At 35.8% G+C, this 15,639-nt stretch overlaps 1 protein-coding gene across 1 annotated transcript in view; it reads left to right on the top strand.

The window, feature by feature from the left end:
* The window catches only part of MUC19 (mucin 19, oligomeric), a 203,173-nt gene that overhangs the window by 29,371 nt on the left and 158,163 nt on the right, over positions 1-15,639 (top strand). Inside the window, exons 13-23 of the mRNA XM_075599071.1 lie at positions 916-942; positions 3,614-3,643; positions 4,061-4,102; positions 4,217-4,445; positions 6,126-6,243; positions 6,527-6,587; positions 8,873-8,967; positions 10,604-10,826; positions 11,322-11,444; positions 12,878-13,001; positions 13,434-13,572. Coding sequence (XP_075455186.1) covers positions 916-942; positions 3,614-3,643; positions 4,061-4,102; positions 4,217-4,445; positions 6,126-6,243; positions 6,527-6,587; positions 8,873-8,967; positions 10,604-10,826; positions 11,322-11,444; positions 12,878-13,001; positions 13,434-13,572 — 1,211 coding nt within the window. The remainder of the gene's footprint in view (positions 1-915; positions 943-3,613; positions 3,644-4,060; positions 4,103-4,216; positions 4,446-6,125; positions 6,244-6,526; positions 6,588-8,872; positions 8,968-10,603; positions 10,827-11,321; positions 11,445-12,877; positions 13,002-13,433; positions 13,573-15,639) is intronic.

Genomic DNA, 15,639 nt, shown 5'->3' with positions numbered 1-15,639 from the left:
AACTTTGCTCATTTTCTGGAATCACTGAAAACAATTTGGATGTATTCAAAAGTATTAGAGAAAAGTAGACAGACCACCACATTGTTTATATGAATAAAATAATATGATATCAAATAAACAAGAGCTGTAGAACAGATCTCATTCATAGCTCTGAATGTATTTTAGGAGCGGAAATAACCTTGTAAATAAATTGTGGCAGAACTGAGGGAAAAAAATAGGGGGAAATGTACGTTTTAACAAGTTTCTTTGTTTTGAGTTTTCATTTTCATGAACGTTTTATTCAGATGTCCAAATTCTTATATATTGTAGAGATAGATCGGTAAAATGTTTTTTTTCACATGCTGTTGCATTTGTTCAACAAGATAAATACATAGAAGCATTACATATAATTAATTGGTGGGTCAATGTTGCAGTAGGTGGAACATACTGTAGAATATACTAAATGATTCAGCCCATATTGCTGTTTTAATCATTTATAGCTCCCTTAGGTTATTGTAAATTCAGTGATCAACTGTTCCATTTAGTTTTTTATCACCCAACTGCATGTACTGTAACATAATTACTCAGAAATGTTAATTAACAACAAAAATGTAATATTTTCAGCTGTACAGTGATCTTTTTGACTACTTAAGTTCCATTGGAAATCAATTACAAATTGCATTTCTTGAGGGACTCTGAATGTTGATGTGCTTGTTAATCAAATGGGGAACAGGGGAAGTGGTTTTGTTGGTGCAAGCTCTGACTGTAGAAGCAGGTTTATATGCAGTAATACAAACATTTAATGTCCTGTGGTGAGTGTATACAAATTGAGCTGTGATTTGTTTGGACATCCATACAATGGGCATATTGTGCTTCAATAAAACTTTAACATGAATCTAATTATCTTTACTTGTTTGTATTCCCCAAATATATTAGTAACAACTACATCAGCATATGTATCAGGTATGTACAGTTTGTTTGTTCAAATATTCATATTTCAGACCACCATAAAATTAGTTAGGTTAATCCTTACCCCAACCTTAACCCTAATATGTCAGTCTAACCCTTGCACCAACCCTAATTCTAATATGCCAGTCTGACCCTTACCCCAACTCTAATATTCCAGCCTAACCCTAACCCTAATATGCTAGTATAACCATTACCCCAACGCTAATATTGCAGCCTAAATCTTACCCCAACCCTAGCCCTAATATGCTAGTCTAACACTTACCCCAACCCAAACTAGCACCCTCTATGTCTTGATAATCTGGGATAAAATAATTGTTGGCTGAATAAAGGGGAGAATGTTACAGAGTTGCCTGGTAAATAGATACTTTGTTCTATTTTACACAGTAGTTCTCAAACTCTCAAACTCAGGGCCCATAGCCAGACCCATCATTCCATTCATATGCAAACTACGTGACTTCACCTATGTGCAAGTGTATTGGCGGTTTCTAAAACCTGGTGTGAGTAGTGGTTTCTGAGGAGTGGTATATTTAAAATGCTGTTATGTTCATATTTCCAAAATCCTAGAATCCAAAATCAATGTCAATGGCACATTTTGGTTTATTTAGACTAAACCCATACACCCTTGAAGAAATGTAACACCCTCCTCTCGTGATCTTTGGGATAAGATAAACCATTCACTCCTTTTGTCACAGCATTCAAGTTTTGATAGCAAAGCAACTATTCTATTAGGCAATGGAAGAATCCAGATGCAGCAAGCCCATAATAATTGGTCAAACAACCTATAGGTGCTTTTCTATAGTGTCATGCTCTATACAGCCAATAAAATGTATATTCACAAGTTTTTTTTATTAGTTTGCATCATAAATCCAATACACATAATTTCACATTTCAAGCAACATATTTTTTTTATTACATTTGTAGCAGCAAATGGGGCATCAATGCAATATTTGAGCAAAATCCCATTATGCTCCATTTCTTTGGGGCCTATGTACGGAGATTTCCTTTTTAAAACTTTTTGTGTATCAAATTTCAGTGCTAAAAAGTATTAGAAACCTTCATAAAATGTGCATTATAGGGCTTCATACAGATGGTGCATAAAATATGATTTTAAATTATTTGTGACATATTGTGTCATGTTGCATACCTGAATAATACAATTTAAATTAAAACAGAATTATGTGTATTTGTTTCATTTATAACTAGTATTAGTAAATATAAGTCACTAATGTATTATTATTTATAATAGCCATACATTTATTTACTTATATAACAATATATTAGTGCTGCTTCAAATACATTTTTGAGTTGTTACATAGAAACTAAATTCTGAGCTAACAATATAAACAGACTTTTAGTGGTTTACATTTGGTGGATAATTGTGGCACACAGAAACATTCTATTTTAGTACATACCATTACCATCCAGTCACCTGGCATAATCTATTTCTGTGTGTCCCAAAAAAAATTTAAATTAATTTTTAACCTCGATTGAGGAAATTCAGGTTAATACATAGGTGCACACAATTACAATTTAAATATGTAGATTAACGTGCAAATATTTTACATCAATAAGGCAGTTTGTGACTCCTATACATAGGCCCCTCTGTGTCAATGTATAAAAATACGTTGCTCAGATATTGTCCTGTATCAACTTTTTAGGAGGCATTTGGGAGTGATTATCAGACACACATAAACACACATGCACTCATATATGAGCCGAGAATATAGCATTTCTTCTATAGTGACAAGAGATTTATGCTGTGATGTGCTTGGCGAAGTATTGTCTAATTCTATGGATTGGTTAGTGTAGAACAGAGGTTCTCAACTCCAGTCCTCAAGGACCACTAACAGTGCAGGTATTAAGAATACCTCTGCTTTAGCACAAGTGGTTCAGTCAAAATGATTGGACCACCTGTGGTAATGAGAGGATAGTTTTAAAACCTGCACTGCTAGTGGTTCTTGAGGACTGGAGCTGGGAACCTGTGGAGTAGAGCAATATTGAGAGATCTGAAAGATAGGGAAGGGCGGTATGACCAAGATGCCAAGCCCCTCACTATGCTCCTAGGGTTAGGGGATTAAAAAGGCCCCCGCCACCAATGTTGTGGATACTTGGGTGGGTATCTCCTCAACCCCTAACCCCCCTCCTTTTTACCATCGTCTTACTGTATAGGGATCTCGGTGGTGGAAAGCAGAGCAAGGATCAGGGGCCAGGAGCAGGGAGGAGGGGGTGAAGAGGTTAATTCATTGAACTAGTGGTCAGGAATTACCACTGGAAAGGGGCAGGGTGGTCTGACAGCAGCTGAATGGGGAGGAAGTAAGGAGTATCTGGGAGTGGGTGTCATGCGCTTCTCTAGGGAAGAAAATCTCCCGCCCTTCCATGTTTATATGTATAGTTATATGGTGTATGACAGTTACGGCATGGGTATGTTTGTACTGTCAATTTGATGTTGGGGGCATGTTGGGTTATTTGTGGGTGTTATTGTCACAGCTGTGGTAAGGTTGCGTGATTTTGGGGGGGATACATCCGTGCCAGAGTTGGGGGTTGATATTTGAGGCCTGCGTGGGTCAGTTGGTGAGAGGGAGCTGTGTCTGCTGGGTGGTGTGTAGAGGGAACTGCGTTGCACTGAAACCAGTATCACAAATGTCTCGAATTATTTGTCTTACAGATAAAATAACTGAGGCACCCAAAATAACAGGTGAATACATTTGTGTAATGTCAAGAAATGGTTTATATATTTAACTTTGATCAGTTCTTTATTCAGTTTCTTTTCACCCAACCATAGTAGGTTAATAATTACTCAAAAGCAAAAAAGACGTAATAATTACTCAGCAATTGTAATTAGCAAATAAAAAAATAGATATTTATGCCCCACTATTTAAAAATATCCCATAAAATAGTACAATTTTGCCACCAATAATCTGTATGATTAGCTGTTATTTTTTAAATCCTGTATGTTTATTGTGTGGCCACACTATAGCAGATTGTAACTCATAACCTCCCACTTAAAACCAGGAAGTGAGACGGGCAGGCTATTCCTATAAGAAGCTTTGCACTGCTAAAAATGTACATTTTTATAAGAACGTGAAAGTTCATGTAATGACTTTCTCTCCAGAATTGGATGCAACAGTTCCTCCAGAAGAGCGTGGGTCTTCCGGTAAATATATATGTCATTGATATGCATAAATGAAACTTAGAAAAAGTGGTGTGTATGCGTTTATATCAACCTATTTACTTTTTAGGGAATAATTCATTGTGTGTTCTATTCTAGGTGAATGCAGCACATGGGGAAAAGGAGCCTATAAAGATTTTAATGGTCAACTGTTCTACATAAAATCCAAGAGCACAATGTCCTTCTCACGTCACTGTGTTGAAAATGGTGCTGAGTTTAACATAGAGTTGAATCGCGATAAAGATGGACATATTAAAAGAGTAATGATCAAAATAGATGGCAACGAAGTCGAAATCAGTGGTTCTGACATTATTGTTAACAATAAAAAGTAAGAACAAAAAATGCTATTCATTCACAACAATGACCATTCTGTAAATGCAATAAGTGCTCCTGTGAATTATATTGTTTATTGTTTGGTGGTCTTCTTTCTCTAGCTAGATTAGATATATTTCTCTAGACAAATATATATCTCTATTGGGAAATACCTCCCACAAAAAGTGAACATTTATTTCTGAATATTCGACGGTTCATCCCCCTCACGGGCCTTTGACGAGAACAATTTAAAAAAAAGACGAAACATAACAATACAGTGGAATGCTAGCTGCACTGTGATTCATAGGCCTACTCCTGTGTTTATCTTTTTTCTTTTCTATGATGCTCTATAAGTGCTTGTTTGCATGTCATTACCCAGAATCCTTGACTGCTGTGGAAGAAGCACTGTCAAAATTTTTTAACATGCTCACAAGTGTTCTTTATAACTGCTGTATGATGGAGAGTCTTTGTAAAAAAAAAAAAAAAATGATTCACCATAACTTATTTATGTAGCAGGATATCCTCTCCATAGGAAAGTAATCAGCGGGCACTGCACTGCAGTGCCCGCTGATTACTTTCCTATGGAGAGGATATCCTGCTACTTTATTGCTCACAAGCCTGGAGCACGCCAACTGGAACAGACCAATGAAAGAACTGAGTAAGTTTATTTCTTATTCTTAAGCACCCCAGGGGAACAGCCACTTTTAGTGCACTATTTATACATTTGAGGGGTCCCTAGCAGGTTACTTAACCTACTGGGTCAACCCTCTGTATGTTGCCAGGCTGCTCCCATACTAGGGGGGAGTCAGTAGACTCATTTGCTGTTCATCATATGTGTTAACCCCTTATGGTCTGTTATCATGTTGCTGATTTAAATGGACTTCATATACCTGGAGTGAATCTCTGCAGCACAAGGAAATTTGAAGGGGGTCTACCCTTTCATGAGTGTTTCTGTCATAACTTATTTATGTACCTGGTTTGTAGCCCTGGCCAGTTTCATAAAGCACGGCCAACAACCATCCTCACAATAATGAGACCAAAAAAGTTTTTATCTGTTAGGTGGTTACCCCCCAGGCTTTGCTGTTAAAGCTGTGTAAAGCAGTAGGCTTACTCTTAAACTAAAGGGATCCTTGTCAAAGTGGCTAAGAAGCAAACAGTGATGCAAAATTAGTGCTTAATTGCATATCATTACACAGAATTCCTAGCTGCAGTAGAGGCACTACAGTATATCCTTTGTGCTTATAAGGTAGGGTAGGGTTGAAACATGGGAATGTGCTCACGTGTTTTTATCACTACTTTCCTTTTATGCACATATATTAGCTATGAAATTGTCTAATTTTTATTCTAGGGTTGAGTTAAGGTCAGATCTCTGTTGCCTAATTATTCAGCCAGCAAGCCTTTCTGCAGAATGTTTTTTTACATCACTGAAGGGGTTTAGACAATTATTAAAATGTATTATTACATGTAGAAAGTTCTGTGAAGCATCTCATTTAAGCAATTAGATATACAGTGCTACCAGTACCATACTAATGCATTACAAATAAGCCATCAAAGAATGTAAGAATAGTGACTTCTATGAGTTCTGTAGGTCAAGGCAAAGCCTGCTAAACAAAAAAGGTACATACTGTACTTTAGTTAATGTCTGTTTGTTTCATCTGTATTACCCTGTGTAACAACATTTTTCACCTAAATGCAGGGTTGATGTGCCATATATGAACAAGATATTAAGTATTCAAACATGTGGAATGTTTATACATGTCCACAGCCGTCGAGATATTATGACATTGTCATGGAATAAGAATGATTTATTCAGTGTAAGTATTTGCTTGTGCATTATTTGATGTTAGATACTGTATATTCTGTTATGTATGTATCTTACTGTATGAAAAGAAATATATATATTTGTACATTTCCCAGGCGGGATCGCTGCTTTAATTTTGGAATTAGTAATTTTGGGAGCTTAGACATGATTGTTTCTATGGTGAAGTTGGTTTTCAAATACATTAAATAAATGGGCAAAACAAGAAATATACAGTATTTTAATAACTCAATTCTCCCTTTCTTAAAATGTGTGTGGATTTTTTTAATGTGTTTTAGGTGAATCTTAGGAAGAAATATCTAACATGCGGTCTTTGTGGAGGCTCTCAAGAAAACCCAGGTAAAAATGTATATTGTGATAAGCCTTGTTCTAACATAGAGACAGCAAAAATTCTCATTTTTGAAGTCATATATCAGAAACATTTCCTTTTTTCGCTACCTATATTATATTCTCTGCAGACGGGGAATGTTTGGCAGTAATGTATTATAGACATGAATATCCTAGTAAAGAATGATTGTGGCAAATGGGAGGAGAATCGGCAAGCTTGATTAAAGAGTCAGAAGTTCTGACTTGAATTCTGCAATACTAGGAAATGTTTCTAATCTCAGTGAAAATCATTGTTGGGTTTGTCGTCTCTTGAGATTATTACTGAAATTAACACTTTCTATATGAACCTATAGTACATATACTAATGGACATTAACTGTTTGTTGTTTTGAAAAAGCTGAACATGTTAGTTCCTGTTATCCATGGTAAAGTATTAAAGAACACATGGGGGGAATTATTCTGTCTATATTTACTAAACAGTGATTTTGGTTTGCATGTTTGGTTTTGAGTGGTGAGAAGCCAGTGCAATTTAGTATATGTTTAGATTAGAGAAAGAGCGTAATTTTCATATGCATAAGTACTGTAGATACTGTATACAGCCTTAATCAGCAAACATTCATCACCAAACAGGAAGGCTGGATATCATGACACTGAAGAGCTAAACCCTCTGGCACCATGAGGTTGATATCCAATGACAATATTGTCAGTCTAATAGAAAATTATACAAAACGCTGTTCTTTATTAATAATAATTATAATAATAATAACTTTATTTATATAGCACTTTTCTCCCAATGGGCTCAAAGCACTTTACAGTTACAAAAAGAAAAGAAAAAAAGAAGAAAACATTTCAGGTTGTAAAATAGACCAAACACAAGGAAAGATACAATACACGATTGTACTGTAGCTATTAAATGCCGTACAGCTTGTGGTTCATTAATTAAATGCCTGGGTAGAATACATAGGTCTTGAGCCTGTTTTTATAGATTTCCATAGAGGGGGGCTCTCGAACTGTGCGTGGTAGACTGTTCCAAAGAGTGGGAGCAGCGTGCCTCAAGGCTTGGGCCCCAAAGGAAATCAAGTTCTGGGAACTGTTTTTAGTCCTTCATCTGCAGATGGATGTGAGCGAATGGGAGTGTAGTAAGCTAGAAGCTCTTTCAGATAGCTGGGACCTTAGTCATGTACTGTACAGTAATGCTTTGAATATCAACAAGCCTTTTTTGCCTTTTTAACTCTAATGTAAAAAGCAGGGCTACTTTGAAAACAGGCAAATGAGATATTTTAAGTTAACTCTAATACATTTTGTAAACAAAAAAAGAAAGGCTTTAAGAAAGCTTCAGTTTGATTAGGAAGTGTATACTTAAAGGTATAAAGGAACTAGCATTCAGAGACTTGGGACGGTAGTCTGACAGATTGCTGAATAAAGATCACTGTGTTTTTGTTTTTTAAATAACTTTATTTAAACATTTGCAGCATAGAGAAGCAAGCAAAAAAAAAATATTTCTTGCCTAAACATAGTTTTACAAAAATGTCAGGGTGCCAATTTTGAAAATGCAGCATATAAGCAGTTTCCTAGTAATTACTGTCAGGTAGATATTTTTTTTTAAATAAATGTATAGCATCAAAAGTTGTAGGAGATTGCATGAATTCATTTAAAAAATAATTATGTTTGCTTTAAAGTGCTAAACCAATACCCTTCACACAACATACTATACATTAAAAAGAGTAGGTTTTAAAGATTTCCATTGTTTTACCTACCATCTAAAGAGAGGGTGTCAATAACAAGAGGTTCTCAGAGAGTCTCCTGTTAGTAATCATGGCAGGAATTGTGTTATATTGGTATCAGTACAGATCATGAGGTCTCCCAGTCCAGTATTTTTGAGGTATTTTCCAAATAATTATGAGAAACATGGTGAGTGGGGAGTTTAGACAATAGAAATAATAATCCTTTTTTTCTTACATACATACTGTATGATTGCTACAACGGTAAAGATCGTAGAATCGTGGTTTGCTGCCCTCTCACGTGGTAACCCCTGTGTTATGGGGATAATTGGACAATTCTCTATTCCTATATAATATTGAAAACTAGTAGCTAAACCACTATGCTGAGCAATGCATACTCCTTATATGGTGGAATACGTTATAGATATTTAAGATATATTTTTCAAAAAGGTGACAACACTATTGATTAAATTATGGTATATCAAATACTGCCGTGCATAGGGCATTTTCCCATTTGTGTTTTCTCTAACTGTATATTAATAGCTATTATATTAACATTAAAATGTTTGCCTTTCAGGTGAAGACAAATTAGAATTCTTTGACAGGAACATCATTGAAAGAGATGGTGAATCTGAAGTTGTTGCAGGTGTCCCCAGCGAAATTGCAGTAAATGTAAAAAAAACATTCTCATATTTACTACTTGAATGAGTTAATGATTTAAGTAACATTAGGTTTCTAAAATGAGAGTTGCTCAGAATGTCCAAAAGATTGTGTTTGTGTTTCTAACTATTAATTTGTTTAGAAATTAACATATGTTATAATCTCATTATGCTGGTACAGTTTAAGGACCACAATGTTTAATGAAATATATATCTGGCTGAAACAATGCCATTTTTTTTAATAGCTCAGTCAATTTTTTTTTTACCAGATTAACTTTTGAACTTCTTCAGCCCTGGTGTGGCACATTGCATTTCACTTGCGCATAACAGGATACATGTTATTACAGAAACTAATTTTAACACATGAAAACAAAGGAATTTTGAATGTTATTTATCAGCCAAAAATACAAATCTAATACATTCTACCCAATGTAAATTATTGGAAAATATGTTAACAAAACCCCCACCTTTTTGTCTCTCTTACTTCTTTTCATACCCTGTGGAGTTACAATGGGTTAGGGACAGCTTATTAGTAGTACAAAGGAACGCAAGGTTTCCCTTATACAGTAATGTCCTAAGTAGACATATAGATAAAGTGTTACCTATTGCTGTGAATGGAATGTTGTTAAACATAAGACGGCATTCTTTTATCATATGAATTTATGAACCGATTCCTTTATTTGCTAGAATTTAGCTATGCTAAAAAATGTTAGGCTGTTTCATACTTTATTTTGACAAGCAGACAATGGAACCGTATAAGTCAATGGAAACTCATACCTAAAACAGTGATGTTACCTAAAACAGTCAGGAGTGGATGTTATCTGCTCTGAAGTAACACTGTTTCCACCAAACTAATTATTTGCAAAAACAAGAACAGATTTATTAGAATTGGATTAATGAATTCTAATTATTGTAGGACATTATGCAAATCTTTGTGGTGCACCTATCCAGAACCTAAAATATGGGTTTTGTTGAGTGGAAAGGGAGAAGAGAAAAACGCTGGGGAATAACTTTTCTTTTTTAAATTATGCCTAACTCTGATGTGACACATGTCCAGACACTGTAAAACCCTTATCCCAGGGTCTGGATGCGAGTAATGCCAAGTTTAGTGCAAGCTTACTGTAAGTAATGTAACTTTAAGTCCCTGCGTTAACTTTAACAGACTTTAGTGAAAAGGAGATAATATGATAATGCATACGATTTGCATCTCATTACCACTAACGACCATTATAGTCAATGCTATGCTCTTTAGTGGACAACACATTATGTTATTATCCTTAGTGGATACATTGTTACTATTAACATGACTTCAGTATCCTAGTGCATTTAAGCCGCAGAATCTTAAGAGTAAACCATAAAACAGAGATGACAAAATTATGGTTATATACATTACCCTTCAGGATTCTTTACCCTTTTTTTAGGCATACCGGAAACTTTATGTGGGGTACAAACCCATGGAGGGAGTGATTTGTTAGTAACTAATTCCCCCTCCCCCCAACAAAAGTAAAATCCCCCAAAACATCAATTTAATGAAATAGTAATTTGTTCACGGCAACTCCATTGTTAGAGTACAGGCTGTTAATATACACAATAGGTAAGATCTTTTTTAATTAATCATTTTAATCATACATCACTGTATGTCATTTTAGTATTGCAGCCATTTCTTTTCGCTCTACTTTTCTTCATGTGAATACGGGAGTTCTCCACCAAAGGATTTCATTGAGATATGTGCGCAAGAATACACCGACTGTAACGAAAAAGACAAAAGAATGTGCACATGTTCAACATTTACTGAATTAGCCCGGATCTGTGGAACTGCAGGATGTTCAGATTCATGGAAAGGATGGAGAGATGACTCATCTAGTGTGTGTGGTATGTTTATTTATGGCTTATAATGCACCATTTAAAAATAAACAAAAAAACATGCACATGTATATAAACGGAAATATAATTTTATGAAGTACTTTAGAAGTAGGGGATTGTATGTGATGCAGGTTTTGTTTTACTATAAACCTGATCAGTGTGGACAATTTTGTATATTTATGCAGTGCATGGAAAGATGCTTTGATATCTACATGATATACATAGTCACCAATTACAGTTTAAAGTAATATTGCTGAGAACATTTCTTTGAGTGTTGGTGGCTTTGATGGAATTAGGAACACCTTTGCAGAGTTGAAGGAACTTTAAGAAAATTAAGAATGACCAGAATGTATTTTTCACCGCGCTTCACTGCTGGCCCCTCTAGTTAAAGAAACATTTAAAAAATATATGAAACCATTTATATTTTGTAGTTAAACCCTGTCCCATATTATATATACAATTTGTTTTCGTGATAACTGAGGTCTCTTTTTGGTATCTTTCTAGGTGTACCTGAATGTCCAGAAACACAAATCTATGATGAATGTGCTTTAATTTCTCTACCAACATGCTCTAATCCAACTCCCTTCCAAGAAAAAGGCGTTATTGGGGGTTGTACTTGCCCTGCAGGTAAGTGTGTATGTAAAATGCTAAGAATTGCTAAATATGCCTACTTCCATTTCTGTTCTATGTTTATAGTTACCATTTAAGGCCAACGTAAAACAGCAGTTAGACTAGTTAATGACCGCTGTTAGAGATGCAATCTTGCAAATGCTGATTTAACCCATATTCTCAGATCATTCCATTAAATACCTTGCTAGAATACTGGCCCATATGCACTAAAAAGTGCTACACTTTAGCATGCATTAACTCCCTTTCAAGTTAATAGTAGTTGAGACGGGCTAAAGCTTTGTACCCTTTAATGCATATGGGCCACTATATGTATTATGTAGCTATTTTGAGATATTTCATTATTATTATTATTATTATTATTATCTTTTATTTGCATGGTGCCAATATTTTCCCCAGAGCAGTACAATAAAAAAAATTCACAAAAGAGTACATATATGTCAACACAAACTGAGACAAAAGAAAGGAGGTGCTTGCCCTAAGGAGCTTACAATCTAGAAGGAGGGAAGTTGAGACATAAGTAACAGTGTGTGAGCTTCTTAGCAAGGGTTTGGCTATGAACATCAGGACTCTGAGTAGGAAAGTGTTGGAGAGGCCTCCTTGAAAAAGTATGTTTTAAGGAACTTTGAAATTAATGTATGTATGGTCTGATTGTGAATGGTAGAGAATTCCAGAGCTGGGGGTGCAACACAGGAAACGTCTTGAAGGCAGGAGTGAGAGGAAGTATTAAGGGAGATGGAGAGACGTAGATCAAGGCCACAGCATAGACTGTGTGTGGGAATGTATTTGGAGATTAGGTCAGGGATGTAGAGAGGAGCAGTGTTATGTATAGCTTTGTATGTAAGCACAAGTGAGGGTATGAGCAAGAGTTTTGATAGATTGTTCTGAGAGGAAGGGACGTATTTTAGCAAGAAATACTCCCCCCCCCCTCATCTCCCCATTCATTCGCACCATCTTCCCCCATTCTCTTCCACTCACAAGTCCCTACCTGTGGAGCGAGGTTCCCCATCCTAGCGGCAGACAACGGAAGTTGTTACTTACTTCCGGGTAGGACTGCTGTGACCCTCCTCTCCTCTTGCCACCGCAACCATAGTGCTGCATCCTCCGCTGCATTCCTCCTCCGACCACCTGACCTGCACCCACTAAACTTCTGTGCCCGGGGCAGCTGACCCGCTTGCCCCTCCCCCCTAGTTCCGCCTCTGCTTATAACATTCATAGTATAGAAGAAGGGTGATATAAATAAAGAAGGGGAATATGAATAAAGTTAATTTGCAGATTTTATGCAGAGAGAAGTTATATTAACAAAGTTCATAAAAAATAGATTTTTTTTCTAAATTATGTTAATTAGTTATTTCAGTTTTCTTATCTTGTGAGTATAATGTATTGGCACATATTGAAAATGGCCCAATGTTACGGTTTTTTCAATTTATTAGGTCTTGTGGTTGATGACTTGGGAGGAAGCAAGGCATGTATGGCCAAGCCTAAATGCCCATGTGCATATGGTGGAAAAACCTATCAATCAGGAGAAAAGCGTCAGAGTACTTGCAAATCCGAGTGGTAAATATTCACAGTGCATGTATTGCTTTGTAATAAGTGAATTCTGGCTGAGATAAGAAATTATTCAATGTCAATTCACTGCTAGTTCCTCCAACACTAAAGGGATCATACATATGTTGATAACTGAGTCCACGATATACAGGTAGACATGATTTTCTGGTTTTGTATATTATTCAGATTTATTCTGCCCTTTTAAAACTTAATCTAAACTCTGAGAGATCAAATCGGCCCATGGCATACAGTGCACTGGTAATGAACAAATTAGATTGAAGCTGCGTAGTATTTTGTTTTGTTACTTTTTGATATGGGTTACATACTGTAAATTAATTTAAAATGCCTTTTGTATAACTGCAAATACCATTTACAATATTTCAAAATGTTTTGCAACTTACTGTATCTAACACAAGTGATTGTATTTGAATATTTTGCCAGCATTTGTGCAGGTGGAACATGGTCTTGTTCTGAAGGTGCATGTCCTGGAACATGTAAAGTGGAAGAGGGATTACATATAACAACGTATGATGGCAAAACATACAACTTAAATGGAGACTGCAATTACGTGTTATCTTATGTATGTACAATGTTTTATCACTGGACAATATAATATAAGTATTCCTGTATAAAATGTATAGCAAAAATATATATATATATAAATGTATTCATTTGCCATGCTCAATGGCTCTCCTTTTTGACATTTATATTCATATATTTTTGTGCGGGCTCAGGGGTTCTGTGTGTTGTATATAAATGTAAAGCTGCAATCCAGATTGGTTCAGTTTAGTTTTTTACTGAAATTGGTTGCGTCTTTATAATACATGAACATAGTGACTCATCGATCACCTAATAGTAATAGGTAAAAAACTTGATGCATAGGGAAAATTTGACTATCTGACACTTGAACAAGCGACCACCGGGGGTCACTATAAGCCTACAAATTGCACTCTAAAGTTGCAACATCCAGTTATAGACGTAGTTAATGGATGGATATTGTATAATTAATAGGACCATTAGGGGATCCAGAAGACCCCTTACAACAGACTCATAAATAGTATTTAAAATAAAAAAATCATACAATTTTATTAAATCAATAATAAACAAAACAACAAATATAGGGAACATGTAGACAAAGAATATTCAAATCCCCAACGGGAGAGACGGCTGAATATAGGGTGAGCTGTGTGTAAATACAGCCTATGCTCACAAGGAAAGGTATCCTGTGTGTATATACGGTATAAAGCAGTGTTTCCCAACTCCAGTCCTCAGGGAACCCCAACAGGTCAGGTCTTAAGGATATCCCTGCTCCAGCACAGGTGGCTCAATCAAAATGACTGAGCCGCTGATTGATCCACCTGTGCTGGAGCAGAGATATCCTTAAGATCTGACCTGTTGGGGTTCCCTGAGGACTGGAGTTGGGAAACACTGGTATAAAGGGTGGATAAGGGTGTATATACAGATATACTGTTGAACTTCACACCAAGGATTAATTGCCTTGATAGTAGTTATAACCACCTAAAATAGCGCATATTAAGGACATAGAAAAATGGGGATTTTAATATCCTTTGTCTACATGTTCCCTATATTTGTTGTTTTGTTTATTATTGATTTAATAAAATGTTATCGTCTGGATCCCCTATTGGTCCTATTAATTATACAATATCCATCCATTAACTACGTCTATAACTGGATGTTGCAACTTTAGAGTGCAATTTATAGGGCTTATAGTGACTCCCGTGGTCACTTGTTCAAGTGCCAGATAGTCTTTATAATACAACAAGATTTATAATAAAAAAAATGACAAAGGAGAAAAGGGCTTGAAACTATTTTTTTGAGGGGAGCAAATCTGGAATATCAATGTTAGTACAACGTGTTGGCAAGAGACACAAAGGGCCATATGTTAAGGCATAAGGGACTTTTACGGCCCATTCAACTTAGAAAGCTGTAAGGTGACTTATTACTTGGCACCACTTAGTAAATATGGCCGAAAGCATTTTTAAAAACTAATGTGCCTCACTAACTTTGACATTCCTAGATGCCTGATCAGCACATAAGTTGCCAGCCAAATATTTTTTCTCTACTATGATTTACAAAACTGGGATGCACCTACAGTAAATTATGACTCGTGTGCTTAACCTGGAAAATACACCAGATCCTACTACATCAAACAAAAAATGATTGCAGGAATTGCTGGTTTTATTCAGCAGACAGAGAATTAAGTTATTTTGGGTAAAATTACAAAAAGCAACCTCTGTGTAATGTTCAGCAGACTGAAACAGACTTGGGAAACATGTATTGGGTCATAGAGATACACTTACCTATTTTTTATTGTAAAAATACATTTTCTCAAAGGTTCATATCCTGAGTTTAAAAGCGCTATGCAAATACTGTAGATTCAATAGAGTATTTACAGCATTTGTTTAAACGCTTTCTCTCCTTTGCAAACATAATGTAAATTACAGATGTAAATTTGGGTTAGTCTAGTTTACATTTAAAGCAGTGGATTTTCTGCCATAAATATACTACCTTGCTATGCAACAACATCATAGCACATGGCTGTTTATGACGCCCTCAGAACATTTCATACCTGTTTGTTTCCTTGCTTGCAGCCGAGTCAAATCAGAAACCTGCTCAGCAATTTTTA

Source organism: Ascaphus truei, chromosome 5 (genome assembly GCF_040206685.1).
Source record: "Ascaphus truei isolate aAscTru1 chromosome 5, aAscTru1.hap1, whole genome shotgun sequence".
NCBI classification, from domain to species: Eukaryota; Metazoa; Chordata; class Amphibia; order Anura; family Ascaphidae; genus Ascaphus; species Ascaphus truei.
This window is presented reverse-complemented; position numbering and strand designations above follow the sequence as displayed.